General features: G+C 35.3%; 2 protein-coding genes and 1 pseudogene across 3 annotated transcripts; all 3 read left to right on the top strand.

The window, feature by feature from the left end:
• On the top strand, positions 1-4,911 carry LOC120201223 (sucrose nonfermenting 4-like protein). 2 transcript variants are annotated; one of them, XM_039201884.1, is made up of 14 exons: positions 1-98; positions 289-406; positions 516-603; positions 1,028-1,147; positions 1,553-1,684; positions 1,779-1,838; positions 2,123-2,212; positions 2,348-2,482; positions 2,888-3,032; positions 3,136-3,309; positions 3,478-3,541; positions 3,638-3,704; positions 4,190-4,304; positions 4,472-4,911. In XM_039201884.1, the coding sequence occupies exons 2-14, from the start codon at positions 291-293 to the stop codon at positions 4,561-4,563; spliced, it is 1,398 nt and encodes a 465-aa protein (XP_039057815.1). In that variant the 5' UTR covers positions 1-98; positions 289-290; the 3' UTR covers positions 4,564-4,911. The 2 variants fall into 2 exon arrangements, with proteins under 2 accessions (XP_039057815.1, XP_039057814.1); XM_039201883.1 differs by having other exon boundaries at positions 5-98; positions 245-406.
• Positions 4,912-12,302: 7,391 nt separating this feature from the next.
• On the top strand, positions 12,303-14,184 carry LOC120201189 (ADP-ribosylation factor-like protein 6-interacting protein 4). The gene is made up of 5 exons (XM_039201846.1): positions 12,303-12,461; positions 12,552-12,706; positions 13,606-13,664; positions 13,758-13,865; positions 13,959-14,184. The coding sequence occupies exons 1-5, from the start codon at positions 12,361-12,363 to the stop codon at positions 14,013-14,015; spliced, it is 480 nt and encodes a 159-aa protein (XP_039057777.1). The 5' UTR covers positions 12,303-12,360; the 3' UTR covers positions 14,016-14,184.
• Positions 14,185-15,610: 1,426 nt separating this feature from the next.
• On the top strand, positions 15,611-17,015 carry LOC120201222 (annotated as a pseudogene).
• The last annotated feature ends 695 nt before the right edge of the window (positions 17,016-17,710 follow it).

Below are 17,710 nucleotides of genomic sequence, written 5' to 3'. Positions count from 1 at the left end.
CCCCCAAAACACACCACCACAACACAGAATTCGACCCTTTGCCTCCATTGTTTGTTGAGTCCCAATTTTCACTTTATGTCCGTGCAATCAAGTTAAAGGTAAGTCTTTGGTTTTATTATTGTTGCTTTATTGAGCTATTTTATTAATTTTCTTTATTTGCTGTGATTGAAAAAGAGAATTTTTTTTTTAAAAAGGGAGTTGATTTTTAAGAAAGTTTTATTTTCCCCCTTGTGGTTGTTAAAAGGATTGATTAGATTAAAAAAGGCGGCTGCCAAATGTTTGCTTCAGATATGAATCCGGCGAGGGATGCCGGAAGAGTTTCCAAGGCCGGCATGGTGTTGTTTCCAATTCAATTTACATGGCCATATGGTGGAAGAAGTGTCTCCGTATCCGGCTCTTTCAATGGGTGCTACTATGAATCATCTATTTCTATTTCTTTTCTTAACATGCTATTGATATGATATTTAGGCGTATGATTAGTAATGGGATTAATGGATTATCGTTTGAAATTGAAGGTGGACTGAGCTCGTGCAAATGTCACAGGTTGAAGGTTGCCCCAATATATTTAAAGCCGTTTGTGCCGTGCCGCACGGTTCTCATGAGGTTGGTGGTTAGTTTGCTCTATAGGAATTGGAAATTCAAACTTTTAGAAACATTGGTAATTTCTAACATTGTTGCCGTCACTGTCATTTTTCTTGATTTATCCGTATCCGACACCTATATTTGACGCATTTTCCTATATACTCATGGAGATATTAATCTCCAGGTTTGCTGCATCGAAATTGAACTTACACATTTTGGAAATGTACCCGTGTTGATGCTTACACTTGAATCTGAGTAACTTCGATTTTTAATATGTTCAGTGCTCTTACATAATTGCTGTGTCGATTTTATATGTTGAAATGAGTGGATATTAGGTTTGGGTGACTTTATTGTCAAACAACTTCTAGAGCATGTGAATTCAAATTTCTTAGCCGTGACCTTCTTTGTATTTTATTTGATTGTTTGTGTTGGTTCTTACATGTAGTACAAGTTTCTTGTCGATGGTGAATGGCGACGTGATGAACAACAACCTTATAGGACCAGCGAATATGGAGTGGTCAACACTTTCGACACTCGACCTGTACCTGCAGAGGTCGTCCCTCAGGTACAACCTCATTCGAAGATTCTTAATAACATGCAAGTGGGTAACAGTGTCATGGTATAGATTTATACATAACATTTTCCTGAAGTATTTTTCCTTCTTTAGCCTAGTTTTGAGATGGATGTCGAAAATTTGACCTAGCTTGGCATAAGTTTGCAGTGTAGTCAAATGCAATTCCAGTCGCAATGTCAAATGGACACTAATGATTTGGTATTTTTTTGTATATCGATTTAACTCTTCAGAGATTAGATGGGCATTGCAAACACCGTAATATTTTCTGTTTTAGTGTTTTCATTTTAGTTCTTAATGCATGCTCAGTACATACTTAATCTATTTATTTATTCAGTTATTATTTCCTTTTACTTTCTCATGTAAGTGGATTTTGATACCTTTTTGCAATGCCAGCAGCAACTTTCTGCAGATATATTAAATCCAGTAATGCCTAGGATTTCAGAAGAGGATGTACAGGCCGCCCGCAGTCAAATCTCTGCATTCTTGGCAGCACATACGGCTTATGAGTTACTTCCTGAGTCAGGCAAGGTTTGGATGCATTCCCATTGACCCTCCTCCATGATATACATGTTTCTCTGCATGTTACTTCCAGTTTGCTAATTTAGACAGATCTGCCCTGCAGGTTGTTGCTTTGGCTGTTGATTTGCCCGTAAAACAAGCATTTCATATTCTGGCTGAGCAGGTATCTGTTTAGTTCACCCAGAGGCTAGAGTTTAGTTATTATTTTCGGGATATCTGTGCGTTCCTGATCTTTTTGTTGGTTAAGATATATGTTCCAAAAGATATAGAGGAAATGTATGTACTTCTCCTTTGCTAATCATTGTTTCTTAGAGCCTTTTCTAGATGTAGATGTATCTAGATTTCTCCATGGACATTACTTGCATTCTTGGTAATATTCGTGCCTATTTGATTGATGCTGATAAAGAGCTTGTATACATATCTTTTTCTGAGTCAAGCTGTTTTCAGGGCATCCCTGTGGCTCCGCTTTGGGACTTCAGCAAGGGGAAGTTTGTTGGAGTTATTAGTGCTTCGGATTTTATTTTGATTCTGAGAGAGGTATGTTTATAATGCTTAATCAAGTGTTTCTCGGGCTAGGAAAGTTTCTTAATATTAAACTAAATAATAGTCTGATAAATTGATATATATTTTTTGGTGTATTTCTCTGAATGCATACTCATTTTTGTTATGAAGCTTGGAAATCATGGATCAAATTTGACAGAGGAAGAGCTTGAAACACACACTATTTCTGCCTGGAAAGAAGGAAAGGCATACTTGAATGGGCAAGTTGATGGGCACGGAAGACCAATTCCAAGACAAATTATCTTTGTTAGTGTTTTAATGCTTTGCCATGGATAATAACTTAAGAAAGATGTTATTTTGCACCTGCATGCGTTTTATCTGTTTGTTTGTTCGAATGAAGCGAGTTGTTTCTCCATTCATGTTTTTCTGTTTGTGTCATGGACATAGTATAGACGTGCATACATTATCCAGGTTTAGTGAGTCAAGGTCTGGATGGTGACCACTATAACTCGATATTTGTTTTGTTATGATGTCTTGCCGGAACCTTATTTCAGCTCAACTTCCAATGTGGCTGTAGTGCATTTTTACGAATCTTATCCAGCAAGAAAACAACTTCGTGCCTTTCTGCCTCATCTTTTATTTCTGTTGTGCCATGCCATTTGCGAGTGGTATATTCAAGTGGTGTCATTGACCCTCTTGTTGGTCATGCAGGCTGGGCCAAGTGATAATCTGAAGGATTTAGTATTGAAATTTATGCAAAATGGATTTGCCACGATTCCTGTCATCCATTCATCCTCAGAAGATGGTTCATTGCCCCAATTATTACATCTTGCGTCGCTTTCTGGAATACTAAAATGTGCGTCTTTTAATAGTGTTGTCAATTAACAATTTGTTTTTCTCTTTATTTGTTGAGAAGTAAGTGGTTTCTTTCTCCCTAACCAATGGGGTTTGATTTCTAGGTGTATGCAGGTATTTTAGACATGGTTATGGCTCCTTTCCCATGCTACAATTACCAATTTGTGCTATCCCTTTGGGTACATGGGTTCCGAGAATTGGAGAATCCAACTGCCGTCCATTTGCGATGCTGAGACCTAATGGTTCTCTTAGTTCAGCCTTAAATATGCTAGTTCAAGGTAAGGTTCCTGTTTTGCCAACATTTTATGGATGTATAAGAGTGGATAAGGAGCACTAGGTTAGGTTTAATTCCTCTAGGGGACACCTCAAATTGATAAGACATATTCTTCTATTTTTGTGTTATATATTATATTGTTATGATAAGATTTAACTGTTTTTCTTCTCAGCTGGAGTAAGTTCAATACCTATAGTTGATGATAACGACTCATTAGTGGACATATATTCCCGGAGGTAAGATATCGTTCTCGATTGGTCATCTTTCTAGAATGCAAAACTTACAACCAGCTTGGATTGAAGGTGATTGCCGTTCATAATATTTTTTTTCAGTGACATAACAGCTTTGACAAAAGGCAGAGCTTATACACATAATCTAAATGACATGACTGTTTATCAGGTAACTCTTGTAACTTCGGCTTTTCCTTTTCTCTCGTTTATGCCTTTGGATGCGTTGATGAAATTTTAGAGCCAGAGAGGATACAATGTGGGGCAAGCAAGGGGTTTGACCCCCTTGCTCCTTCAAACATTAAGAAAGGATTACCCCCAAATTTCTAATTTGATCTTCTTTTGTCTCGGCCAGCTATGTTGTTTTGATTCTTCATTTTCCTTGAAGTATCCATGACTCCATTGTCTGACATTAATTTCTAACATATATTGGGGCATGGATACGAGGGTATTATTCTCTAAACATACGAGAAAATTAGAAAAAGTTGAGCGTATCCCTGTCTTGATACATACCCATATCCGCATTCACCTCAGAGCCTGAATAACATGGATGATCCTACTAGTTGGATTCTGCTGACCCTAACTAGATGGAAACTGATAATTTTTGTATATTGCTGAAAACTTGTTCTGTAATCCTTTTCTCTATTTATTCATTAGGCGTTGCAACTGGGACAAGATTCCAGCGCTCCTTTTGAGATGAGAAGTCAAAGATGTCAGATGTGTTTGCGTACCGATACATTGCTTAAAGTGATGGAACAATTGGCAAACCCGGGTGACTCTCTTTCTTAAACTCCATTACATTTGCGTTTTTCATTTTGATGAATGCTAGCGTTTAGATCCATGAAGTAGCATTGCAATCTATTCTGCGATAAATCGTGTGGTTCATTTGTGAAAAATGTATTGGCATATGATGTTTCTTTCCCATATCCTGATTTTCAGGTGTCAGGCGGATTGTCATCGTGGAAGCTGGAAGTAACCGTGTAGAAGGCATTATCTCACTGACCGATGTTTTCAGGTTCTTGCTTGGTTAATCTGAATTATACAGATGAAATATGTAGGAGGGGTCAGGTCTTGCAGTGGCATTTGGACCCCTATCCATGTTTTGCAGGTGCAATTCCAAGCCCCCATTGTCCAAAGTGACTGCAATACCTCACACCGGCGAATCGAGTCTTAGTCGAACCAAAATCTTATTCAACCATTGGAATGACACCTATTGCTTTTTTGCCTGCACAATTATTATTATTTTTAGAATTGTAGGGGCATCATTTGTAAATTTTAAGATGATTTTCATATTTTTTCTGCAAAATTTGTTCATCTATCATTCCCTTGCCAAACCAATTGTTTCTCCATGGTAGTTAGATGGCCATAATCTGCTGTGAGAGATACATCACTTGTAATTGTTTTTAGTTTATTGTTGTCTTCAAAGTTACAAATAAATATATCGAGAGGAGGTATAACTTTACTTGGTTATTTATCGGATGCTTTGCTACTTGTGTTTGATACGAATGTTCGACACCACCTCAAGTTCGAGGACTGCTTTGTTACTCATGTTTGATATGTGTGTCCGACACCACGCCGAGTTTGAGGAATGCTTTGTTACTCGTGTTTGATACGTGTGTCCGACACCACTAGAGATGAACATTTGTCGGATTTCAATCCGATCCGGATCGGTTTTTATCCGATCCGGTTTTTTCTCATAGAAAAAAAACCGGTTTATAAAATAATCGGTTCGGTTTTTAACTGGTTTGGAGGGTCGGATATCCTAACCGGTGTAACCGGTTTCGGTTTAAAAAAAACCGGTTTTTTAAAAAAACCGGTTATAAAAAAACCGATTTTAATATTCCAGATTGCTCATAGGGAACCGATTCCCCCCAATGGGGTACCGATTCCTCACTGAATGGTTTGGTTCCGAGATTTCCAGAATGCTCGGAGGGAATCGATTCCCCCATAGGGGGTACCGATTTCCCCCTATTCAACGGTCGAAATATTTGAATTTTACACTTAGGAAACCGATTCCCTATGAGAGGGTACCGATTCCCCCACGCTCCAAGCATTTTTATTAAATGTTTTCACACTTAAACGACTATATTATCTTCATTAATTATCACTAACGTTCAGAAGTGATTCAAGGTGTATTTAAGCAAGCTTAGAAGCCATTGATCAAAGACAAGAAACATCAAGCAACTAGAATCAAGAGAGAATTAAAGAGAAAGCATCAAACCTCAAGTTCGATAAATTCAAATACTTAATTGAAATACTTAATTAACTCAACATAATTGAAATACTTAAATACTTCCAAGTTTGATAAATTCAAATACTTAAAAACTTCCAAGTTCGATAAATTCAAATACTTAAAAACTTCAAGTTCGATAATTGAAACAAAGTTTACGATAATTGAAATAAAGTTATAAAATAAACTACATTGCCATCTCTTCTTCATCATCTTCGCCTTCTTCGTTTGGAGGGGATATTCCAAGTTCGACTTCTTCAATGTGTAAGTTTGCTTCCAAATCGGCATCAATTGCATCTTCTAGGGTGGTGATATGTTGCTTACGAGCCGCTCCATCCAAATAATCCTTTAAACAAATGCATACTTCCACCGACTCGGGACTTAGTCTTGATCTCCGTTGCGATATAACCCTGCCACTAACAGAAAAAGCGGATTCCGAAGCTACCGTAGAAGCTTGGACGGTTAGTAAATCACGGGCCATGGCGGCTAGAATCGGAAATTGTGCTTCCTTTTCTTTCCACCAAGCCAAAATATCCAAACTTTCAAACTCTTCAAATGTCATTTTTGATAGAAAATCGCATGACATATAATTTCCCAACTCGCTACTTGGGGTGGTAGTACGTGATCGTTTGGATTGGGAATTTACAAGAGTGTTAAAAAGATTCAAATTTATGTTACTTGGACGTCTACTAGATGATTCCGCATTCATTCTCATTTGATCGTGTATTACACTACTTGATCCGTATTTAGTTAAATAAATTGCAAACATGTCTCGAAAACATTTGTTAAAATAATTTATTTGGTTTTGGACAAAGTTGGGTTCATCATCGGTTAGATTAAAAGCAAACGCAATTTGTTCAATTAGTGTTTCAACCCCACCAACATTTAACGTTGGGTTTAAAGCGGCGGCACAAGTAAAAATGGGGGGAATCTCCTTAAAATATTTTAAAAGTTTTTCCTTCATTGCAAAGCCAATTTCTTGAAAAACTTCGGTTTCAAATTCAAAGTCATTTAGTCGGGTAGCCAACAAAAATATTTGATTAAGAACCAACGGGCTAGTAGGGTAATAAACACCGGATAAAAAAGTTGTTGCATTTTTAAAAACCTCAAGCAAATCGGTTATTTTGGCTATAGTTTCCCAACTCGAATCCGGATAAATGTTTGGGACATGACCCCTCTCGAAAAGCCGATCGTGAAATGTTTGCAATGTTTCCCTTTGCCTTAAGGCAGTATGCATCATCATCCAAGTTGAGTTCCAACGAGTTGGACAATCCAAATTAGGACCCAAAGCTTTTTTATTAACGGACTTACAAAATCGTTTATAATCATTTAGTCTTTTGTTGTTGTTACAAAGAACCGATTTTATCATTGTTTTGAATTCTAATCTAATCGGCTCAATAACCTCCAAACCGGCTTGCACGGATAAATTAATTATGTGTGCAACGCAACGGGTATGAAAAAACGCACCGTCTAAAATCGGTGAAAGTAATATTTTCAATCTTGGAAACACGTTTGTATTATTCGATGCATTATCAAGTGTAAATAAATTAGCACCGGTATGCGGCTCACCGAATAATTCAAACGCGATTGTTCTTTTCATCATTTGCCAATTATCTTGATCTAACCAATGTGACGTAACGGCTAAAAAAGAATTTCCGGTATTATGAGGGGAACTCCAAACATCACATGTAAGCGACACACCATAACGGTGTTCTTGGAATCCTAAAATCATTTTTTCCCTCGCCGTACGCCACATTTTTATAGCATCTCTTCTAAGGGTAGTACGACTTACTTGAGTATAACGTGGTTGCATTAGTTGTTGAATTGTTGTCGTGAAATCTTCATCATCAAAGTGGTCGAATGGCAATGCTTTTGTAATCACGAACTTTGTAAACCCTTCTCGTAATTTTTCGTTGCCGTAAACAAAAACACCACCTTGCGGTGTAAGATTCGATTGACTAGGATCCGATCTTGAGCGAAGTGCCTTGCATGATTTTGTCAAATGGTTCAACGTTGTGTTTCCTTCCGATGCAAGAAACTTTAGACAAAGTTTACAACGCGCCCTCCTCGAGCCATTTGACATCTCACATAAATCGTAGTGATCCCAAATGTCTTTGTTTCGAGTGTGTTCGATCACTCTCACGACTTCAAGGTTTCCCCCGACGGAAGATTCAGCCGTGTTACTCATGATGAACAAAAAATTACAAAAATAAGATTTGAGAGATGTTTAAGTGTTGTGTAATAAGATTTGAGGAATTTGTAATCAACCAAATACATCCCCAACCTATTTATACATGTTTAGGGTGGTAAAATGGTAATTTTTTAAAGAAAAAAACGGTCAAAAACGGTCACAAAACCCCCCCAACGGCTATATTAATGGCTAGTTTTTTAAACCCAGACCGGTTTTTTTTCCGGATAAAAACCGGTTTTTTAACCGGTTTTTTTCAAACCGGTTTTTTATCCGGTAAAAAACCGGTCTAGGTTTTTTTCTCCAAACCGGTTAAAATAACCGGTTTAAAAAAATCCGATCCGGTTAAAAAAAACCGGTTTTTCCCAAAACCGGTTTCGGATATATTTTTCGCAAAATCGAATATTCGGATTTTTTGTGCACCCCTAGACACCACCCGAGTTCGAGTACCGTGAGTATTGGGCTTAGATTCTGTGTTCTGATTCTCTCAATGTGCATTGCTGCTACAAACTACAATGTCGCATTACTTACCTATGTTTAAGCCGAAACACGCGTGGTACGAGTATGCGTATATAATCTATATTTAGTCTTAACACCTACTATAGCACTTTTACTTCAATGATATTATCACTTGGACCTTTAATTGTTTTTTCAGTCAATTTGGTCCAACTTTTTCATTGTTAATTTTAAGGCTAGATAGTTTTCCGTAAAAGTGATGATGTGACAATTAATTTCTATCATGTAAGAAAAGTTATAGGCAAAAAGGTATCTAAGGTCGCTATACTTTTGGGGGGAAAATCAATATAGCTCTTGTATTATGTTCTTTCAATGAGGCCTTCCAATTTAAAAAACAATCCTATTATGGTCCTTTGACCAACGTTTTTCGTTGTTGATCGTTATAATATTAGCATGCCAGTTCACGGTGCAGACGTGGCAATCCATCTGTCATGTTTGAGTTACCTATTTAGCTAATCTGTCATATCATATGCCATATCAATTTGTTACCTTGGACTGTCATGTCAGCACCGTAATGGTCAACGACGAAAAAATGTTAGTCTAAAGGTCACATTGAGAGAAAAAATAGAGAAAAAATATAGTCACATTAGGTTACTTTGCATTTTTTTATTGAGAAATGTCAAAGGGTAAAATATTGAAAATTAAGAGGCCAGATTGACAAAATGATAATAAATAAAATAAAATAAAAATTTTCACAAGTAGTACTATTTTAGATATTAAGTGTAACACCCCAAATTTCAGGCTAGTAGTTTCGGGTCTACCCGTGAGGTTAGTAGACTCCGTATAATTTATAATTCAAGTTGTTGGACTTAATTGGGTTGGTTTTGGACTTAATTAGCCATAAAGATGGGATTTTTACAAAGTAAAGAATTGAGGAGGAACCAATAGAATAATTAACCCGTTTTTAAAAGATGAAGATGTTTATTCTCTTCATCTTCTCATTCTTTTCATTTTCTTCCTCATTTCTCATTCTATCTCCTTCCTCATCCTCTCCAAAGTCCATAGCATAAAGGTAAGATTTTGAACCCATTTTCATGCTTCAAATTCGTTCTTAATTCCTTCAATAACATCATAGTAATATATCAAGCACTGGGCTCTGTGTTTGCAAGAGAAAAAATGGGGTTTACATCCAAGCAATAGAGAAAAGTGATTTATGGCTAAATGAGCTCAATTTTGAGATTTAATCAACAAGGTAGGGTATTTCTAATCCTTTGGAGTATTAAATTTTCATAAATTTCAAGAAATTGCTAGGATTTGTAAACTTGAGCATGTTTAGGGTTTATCTTTGATTTCATGAATCAACCACGTTTTAAGTATTAAAAATGTGTTTTTAAGACACCTTGAGACCCTAAACAACTTACTAAAACTTCATAACAAGATTAGAAACCAACTCAAGTCATTTAGGATGATTTTGGGTGTTTTTTCGAGCTTAAAATATCAGTTTTAGGGTTCAAGTATTGATATTAGGATGAACAATATCAATACTGGTTAAATTGGGGATAAAATTAGGGTTTTCAGATGGGAATACCGATACTATCAGGCTGAGTATCGATAATGTCCCTGTAGTATTGATACTCAGGGTAGCGGTATCGATACTGAGGCCCCATTTTTGTAGCAGAATGCATTTTTTTTGTATTGGTATTCATAGGAGTATTGATACTTGACCATAGGGTATTGATACTACAACTAGAGTATCGATACTACCATCTTTCTATGACCAGTTTCGACTCAATTAAGGTTTTAGAGTTTGGGATGGTTCGTAAGGATAAAGCTTAGTCCGAGATAGACGTAAATGGCCAAGGAGGCCTAGAGACACTCGTAGAAGTAGGTTACAACCAGTTTAACCATAGCAGGCATAATGTGTCCAAGTATCTTGAGTAAGCACGTAACATATAATTATGGATGGAGGATCAGTGCACAGGGTGTACCAACGAGAGGTGTGATCAAGTAATCAGATTATATGACAATAGTGTCGTATACCGCAAGATCAACCGATAGTGTTGGACGCAAAGTTATTCCTTTAATTCGAGGGCGAATTGGGGGAAAGCGTAGGATTTGCAAATAGAGCATCACTACCCAGAAATGAACCCGAGTCAGATACCGAGCCAATCAGAACCCTAACGAGTAAACAGTAAAAACAATAATCGTCGTGAAGTCTCGAAACGCGTAGAGACTTCTCCAGAGTCATAGAATGACTAAAATATCATTGAGTATCATATAACCAGACTAGTACAAATTATAAAAAACAACAAACTAGTAACTCTTCGCATAACGTTCTAGATTAGAGAACGAGTGAGTTAACAGCTAGGGTAAATAGTAAACGAGATTTTTAATAACTCATAATAGCTAGAAACAGAAACAGTAACAATAATAATAGTCCAAACAATAACAATAACAACTAGAAACAATAATAGTTGGGATGTCATAAAACTAGCCTTTGTATGACACTCGGAAAACAGCTAGGACACCCAAGTTACTTTAGCAGTAAAGCTATTATCTTGTTTGTTAGTATGTCCAGGTATATACCAATCAGTGCCAAGGCACTTCATTTGGCAGATGGACATAGATGCCCCCAAGACCCTATACAGATTTCGGATCTCACCGTGGTGTACCCGAGGGTATACCAACAGATTAAAGTGGTGCTTGAGCTTCGAGATACAGATCCCTCAACTGCACTATGATACTTGTTATAACTTTATGTTTGTTGTTGTGTATCATATATTAGTATTTGGTAGGATAAAGGGGTGCGTGAGCTCCGAGATGCGACCCCTAAGCCGCATCATGATGCGACCCCTAAGCCGCATCATGATGCCTACCTTAGCTAGTGTATGAGTCACAACTGAGTTAGTTTTGTATTCAGATAATGCACAATAAAATCAATATTGCATTCAGATAATCCAAAACAGAGTTAGTATAACATTCAGATAATGCACAGTAGAACCAGTATCGCATTTAAATAATGTGTAGCATATTCAAATGTTAGGGTTACAGACCCCTACTTCAAAGATAGAACAACCAAGCCTTAAGTAGATAACACTTGATCTATATCATGCATGTACCTACTGATTAGTACCACGTCTTCAGCATGCTTGTGTTTATGAATTCTTATGTTGCTTTAGATTAGTGATTATACTGTTGGGCTTTGTAAGCTCAGCTTTCAGATGTTTTTTGTTGACAGGTTAGTAGCATGAACAGTTCATGGAACACCGTCACAATAGGATTTTCTAGTTTCTCTTTCAGAGTACTATATCATAGCTTAGCAGGCATATGTATTCATAGAACCTTACTTATGTATTTAGTTTATTAAAATTAGATTCTATTATTTTGATTTTAAATTTATGTGTCACAGGGCTCTGGTTTTGTAAACTAATTTTTATAACATTATGAACGTTTTATTTATGATACCATTCAGTATGTTGAAAAAGAAAACGAAAATGTTTTGAAAATCAGAGGTTATCTCGATAGCCCAATATGATACTTTAAGTCTAATCGGGTCTAGGGTGTTACATTAAGCGTGGTAAATAAAAATCAAATCATATATTTTGGACATAAGCAAATATACAATGGAGAATGATAATATATATTGAGAAGTATTTATATTATTTTAACTAGAATCTTTTGGAGAAGCCTATCAAGCCTCTTTGAATTTTATATTTTATGATTTATACGTGAAATATTATTTTTAAAATTATTTTAATTTAAAACTAAACATATTTTGATTATTTAATCCGATATTTGATTATAACAGTAATTATTCGAATTACACAGTTTATAAACACAAAATTGAAGAATAAAAAAGTCAGCCGCCAAGTCAAAGAAAGAAATCAATAAAGGTTTGAAAGCTTTATGGTGGCGTTTGATTAAGAAAGAGAAGGGAATCGGATAGAAAAGAAAATGGTGGGAAGAGAAATTGAACAACTTAGCGAAGAAGAAAGGAAAGCACTTCGAGGCAGCAAATTTGCTCCTCTTCCCCCTCCTTCCCTTTCTAAACCCAGGTTAGGGTTAGGTTTTTTTCTTTCTAATTTTGAATTTGGTTCGAAATTCTTCTTTCTTTCTTTCTTTCTGAGTTGTAATTAGAATTGCAGATTGGCTCATCCAGGAGGACCTTTAACGACTAACAAAGCTGCTGCTTTGGCTAAATTCCTCGAAAGGAAACTCCAAGATCCCAACGGCTTGAATTCAATCAATCCCCAACTTCTCGAATCGGCTGTCAATAACGCTAAAGCTACCGTCGTTCAAAGTGCCTTTTCTTCTGGCTTTTACCTTTCTACTTTTTATATTAACTTGGGCTTTTTTTGCATGATTTTATTTTGAATATTTGCATGAAAGATTTGACCTTGGTTCTTTGAAAATTATTTATGTGCTGAAATTTGACCCTGGTTTTGGCTTATTTTAAGTGTTAAGTGGACTTGGATTTGGTTTTAATTATGTTTCTTTAGATAGTTGAATGGGAAGGTGTTGGATTGGTTGATTTGAGAAAAAAAATGGAAGAGAGTACAAATTGGGTATGCTTTTGAGCTCATAGGTCATATAATCACAATTTGTTAACTTTTATATGGGAATTCGGATGTTGCTTAGACATATGAAGTGGCAATCTATATTACCCGGACTTATGATGAGTATCGGATACGTGTATATGTTCAATATGAGTATACTCAAAGATTTCCCGAGTTCTGTTACATATCTAGAGGATCATATATGAATATGTGTTAGACACAAATGCCGGTACAAGATTTCCCGAGATCTGTTACATATTTTGAGGATTATATACGAATAGGTGTTAGACATAAATGCGGGTACATTAGAAGAAGAAAAATAGAAGTCCAGTCACATAGATGACAATTTAGCAGGTTACCTCACAAGTTCATCTTTAGGATTTGCAGCTTTTCTAAGTTCTTTCAAGTTTGAACATTTAGAGGATCATATCCCTATACTTGTGCCCGTTGTTTGTTGGGCAAATGCATCGAACATGAGTATTATAGTGAAAATAAAGAACCCAGAAACATAGATTCGTTCATCATTAGGTTGTTCTAGTTGTTTGTATATCGGTTATAAGATCTGCTTTAGAATGTTCACCTCACCTTCAGTTAGTAGTTCCTTTTTCTTCCTTCTGATATCCATATTTCTGTTTATGTGCAGGCGGGGCTTCAAGTTCAAGGACTAGGGTTCGACATGTAGATTCCTTCGGTGACTCTGAGGTACTTCGATTCTGCCTTCTTCTAATCGTTACATGCAAAACTCTCGAGTTGTTTCTTACTTCTCACTTTATTATCGGTCTATTGATTTCACAGGACTCTTCGGAAGAAGCTAAGTCAGAAATTCCAAAACCGAAACAGGATAAGAACAAAAAGAAGAAGAAAAAGAAGAAAGAGAAGAAGAAGAAGAACAAAATGAAGAAGGTTGCCTTTGCTTTTTGCTTCTCAGTTCGTTTATTGGTCTATAGGTTTCACAGGACTCTCAACTGATCAAACGATATGCTTTCACTGTTTCAGGTGGCAGAGGAGATTGAATCTACATTGAAAAGACCTAAAAAGGTTGTCAAACTATGATCAAAGTAATAATGCTTTAATTTCATCTTTAATCTTTTTTAAAAAAAAAGTTATAGGATTTAAAAACTGGTGGATCATCAAAGATGCACAACAAAGGATCATTGAAGAAGCTGACAAAGGTCTGCTGGGAAGGGTTTGGTTTCTTTAGACAGTAAGTCTCCAAACAAAATCCTTTGAAAATTAGAGGATTATGCTTTTTAGGATAATTTCTTGTGTTCTTAGTTCTTCCAAATTAGCTCATTGAATAATAAATTGCATGTGTATGTTTAATTAGTTTAATCTAGTTATGAAATAACTCACCCAAATTATTGAGTTAAATGCATGTAGTTTTATAATTTTTTTTGAAAGGAAATAGTTTTATAATTTTATAATGATAATATGACATGTATTGTCATCTTATTGGTGAAAAATTAAAGAAGAATATGGAGGCTTGAGGTCATCAATTTTTCACCTTTCAATTTTAGAAATTTAGTTATTTTAATCCTTAAATTGTTGTGTTTTTATCATCGGATATTATTTTTGGGTAAATTACACGTTTAGTATCTAAATTATTAGTTTTGGCCCGTTCTAATGTATAAACTTTCAAGTTTTTCAAAACCATACCTATAGTTTAGTTTTTATTTCATTTTAGTATCTTACAGTTAAAAATTTTAGTTTTTGTTTTATTTTAGTATCATGCTCAAAATTTAACTTTAAGTTTTAAAAATATTGAAAGTTTAGCTATTAAAATGGACTAAAACTAATAGTTTAAACGCGTTAAGCTTTTAATGATGAGATATTAAAATGAAAGTTTTTAATGACAGGATACTAAAATGAAATGAAAACTAAACATTAAGTATGATTTTGAAGAAAAAAATGAAAGTTTAGGTATTAAAATTAATAGTTTAGAAACTACATGTGTAATTTACCCTTTATTTTTTTTTTGTCAAATTAATCCAAAAAGTTATTAAACTGGTGTTAACTAATTTTCTTATTAAAATGTTCACATTATATATTTCTCTCTCTCCTATGACATCAAAAAACATTAAAAACTACAAGAGAGTTTATGCAAATATTTCAATAAAGATTATTCTTCCAACTTCTTTTATTTGAAAGAAGAAAATAGCTAACGTCATTAAAATTTCTACACATTTGATTCGAATAAATCCCAGCATGAAAAGTGACGTAATAAAAATGGGAAAACTACATATTTAATACATAAAATATTATTTTGATCCGTTTTAATATCTAAACTCTCAATTTTTTTTTTTAAATCATACTTAACGTTTAGTCTTTTTTTCATCTTATTTTAATATTCCACAGTCAAGAATTTAACACGTTTAGTACCTAAACTTTTAAAAAAAATTAAAACTTAACGTTAAATTTTAAACGAGATATTAAAATGAAACAAAAACTAATCTTTAGGTATATTCTTGAAAGAATTGAAAGTTTAGGTGCTAAAATGAATCAAAACCAATAATTTAGGTACTAAAGGCATAATTTACCCAAACATTGGGGACTAAAACGATTAAACTGATGAAAATGGGAGCCAAAATGTTCATTCTGCCAATAGGTTTTAATTCCCGGGGCGACAAGGATAGAGAGATCCGAAAACTTTTCGGGTCGATCGGGGGAGCTCCTCTCCATAATAAAACAGAAAGTTCAAATTTGGAGCCTCTGAGTTTACTCTACGGACTGAGCCGTTGAATCTGAAGAGCGGCCCGTCTCGCCGGCGTTTCAAGATTCGAAGTCGAAAGCTTTTCTGGGTAAGTTCTTCTCCTTCTTTTTATCGTGTTCGAAAATGATTAATCCTCGCAGTAGCAAAAACATCACCAATTTCCTCAATCTCTCACGCATTATCACAATCAATCGTTTCTCCAACGACCCATCACTGTTCTTCACAGTTCGATTCTTCTCGAAACCCCATTCCGATCAATCCATATCTTTCACCATCTCTTACCTCAAAAACAAACTCGGATTCTCGCCGGAATCCGCCCTGAAACTCTCCAAGCGCGTCAATTTCAAAACCCCAGAAAACCCAAATTCCGTCCTTACGTTCCTCGACCAATTCGGGTTCTCCGAGACCCAAGTCCGAAAAATCATCAAAGCCCGACCGATGTTGCTCTGTTCCCGTGTCCAGAAAACCCTTTTGCCCAAAATTCAGTTCTTCCAATCCAAAGGCATCCCAGACCCCGAAATCTCCAGGCTTTTCTTTTGCGACCCCAGTATTTTTGTTCGTAGCATGGAGAAACGTGTAATCCCTTGTTTCAATCAACTCAGTGGTCTCCTAATATCAAGACTTTGATAGACAATGGTGTGCCTGAATCGAATATGGTATCTACGCTTATTTACCATCCAAGGTCTATGACTTTGCTTCCGGATCGGTTTAAGGAGATTGTTAAAGAAGTTAAGGAAATGGGGTTTGATCCTTTGTTGCTTAAGTTCGTTCATGCTCTTATCATGTTTAGAAAAATGAGTAAGCCTGCAATGGAGAGTAAGTTTGATGTTTTCAAGAAATGGGGTTTATCCGAAGAAGAGGTTTGGGAAGCTTTCCGGAAATATCCCGGAGTTTTGGGTCGGTCGAAAGAGAAGATCGCCATGATGATGGATTTCCTAGTGAACGAAATGGGGTTCCCAGCTTCAACCATCGCTTTTCATCCGTCAATTTTCACCCGGAGCTTGGAGAAACGGGTCGCCCCGAGGTGTTTGTTTGCTCGAGATTTGTTGTCGAAAGGTTTGATCATGGACTTTAGTTTGTCGACCTTGTATTCGATTTCGGAAGAGGCATTTATCAAGAAGTTTGTTAACCAATTCGAAGACAAAGCTCCCGGGCTGTTGAAGCTGTACGAAGAAAAGCTCGAATTCACAGTAAGAGGCAGATTCAAGATCGAATCGAGGTAGTTGAACGCAACCATATTAGATCAAGTAGGATTTTTTTGTTATCGGATCGAATTCTTTCTTGTATGATCATATACTTGCGGTTCCTGTTTGATGTTCCTTCTTAATATGCATAAATTAGGTTGCAGGAGTATGTTTATTAAGTTGTTTTGTTCATTTGTTTAAACTTCTATATTTTTTTTCGAGTTTTTTTTAATTTCTTTTAATCTTTTGTATTCTTAGGAAAATGATGAAATTAAACTATGAATAATTGTTGAGGGTTAAAAAAAGTTAAAATTAAAATCAAATTAACACAATATAAACTTTGAGGATTAAATATATTATTTTACCATTGAGAAATGCCCATGTTACCTCTAGACCAAAATGTAGAAGGTGAATTACCTTCTTTTTTAAAAACAATTTAAAGATGAGGATTAAATTGATTTTTATTTAATGATACTGATGAAATAACAAAGTAGAATAACAATTTTTGTCTCTAAAGTTAATAAATTAAATCAAATTAATCTTATTTTTAAGATCTTAAAACATGATTATTTAAAAGAAACAAAAATATACGAAATTGGAAAGTTTATATAAGTTATTAGCCTATCAAAAATTTATGTAAATATAAAATAGGTAAAATACACATTAAATCAAATTCTTATAAAATGAGTACAATATAACCATTAAATATATCAAATAATTACAAAATAATCCTTAAAATTATCAAAATTTATCATTGGTTTGTAAGGTGCAATGTCAATTTTATAATGGTTCCATAAAATAACTATTTTATTAACTTCCGAAAGTTTAGTGGACAAAAAAGATCATTTCAACAT

The sequence above is a fragment of the Hibiscus syriacus genome, unplaced genomic scaffold (assembly GCF_006381635.1).
Source record: "Hibiscus syriacus cultivar Baekdansim isolate YM2019G1 unplaced genomic scaffold, ASM638163v2 tig00007043_pilon, whole genome shotgun sequence".
NCBI classification, from domain to species: Eukaryota; Viridiplantae; Streptophyta; class Magnoliopsida; order Malvales; family Malvaceae; genus Hibiscus; species Hibiscus syriacus.
The sequence above is the reverse complement of the archived record's forward strand: the minus strand, read 5'-3'. Positions and strand labels throughout refer to the sequence as shown.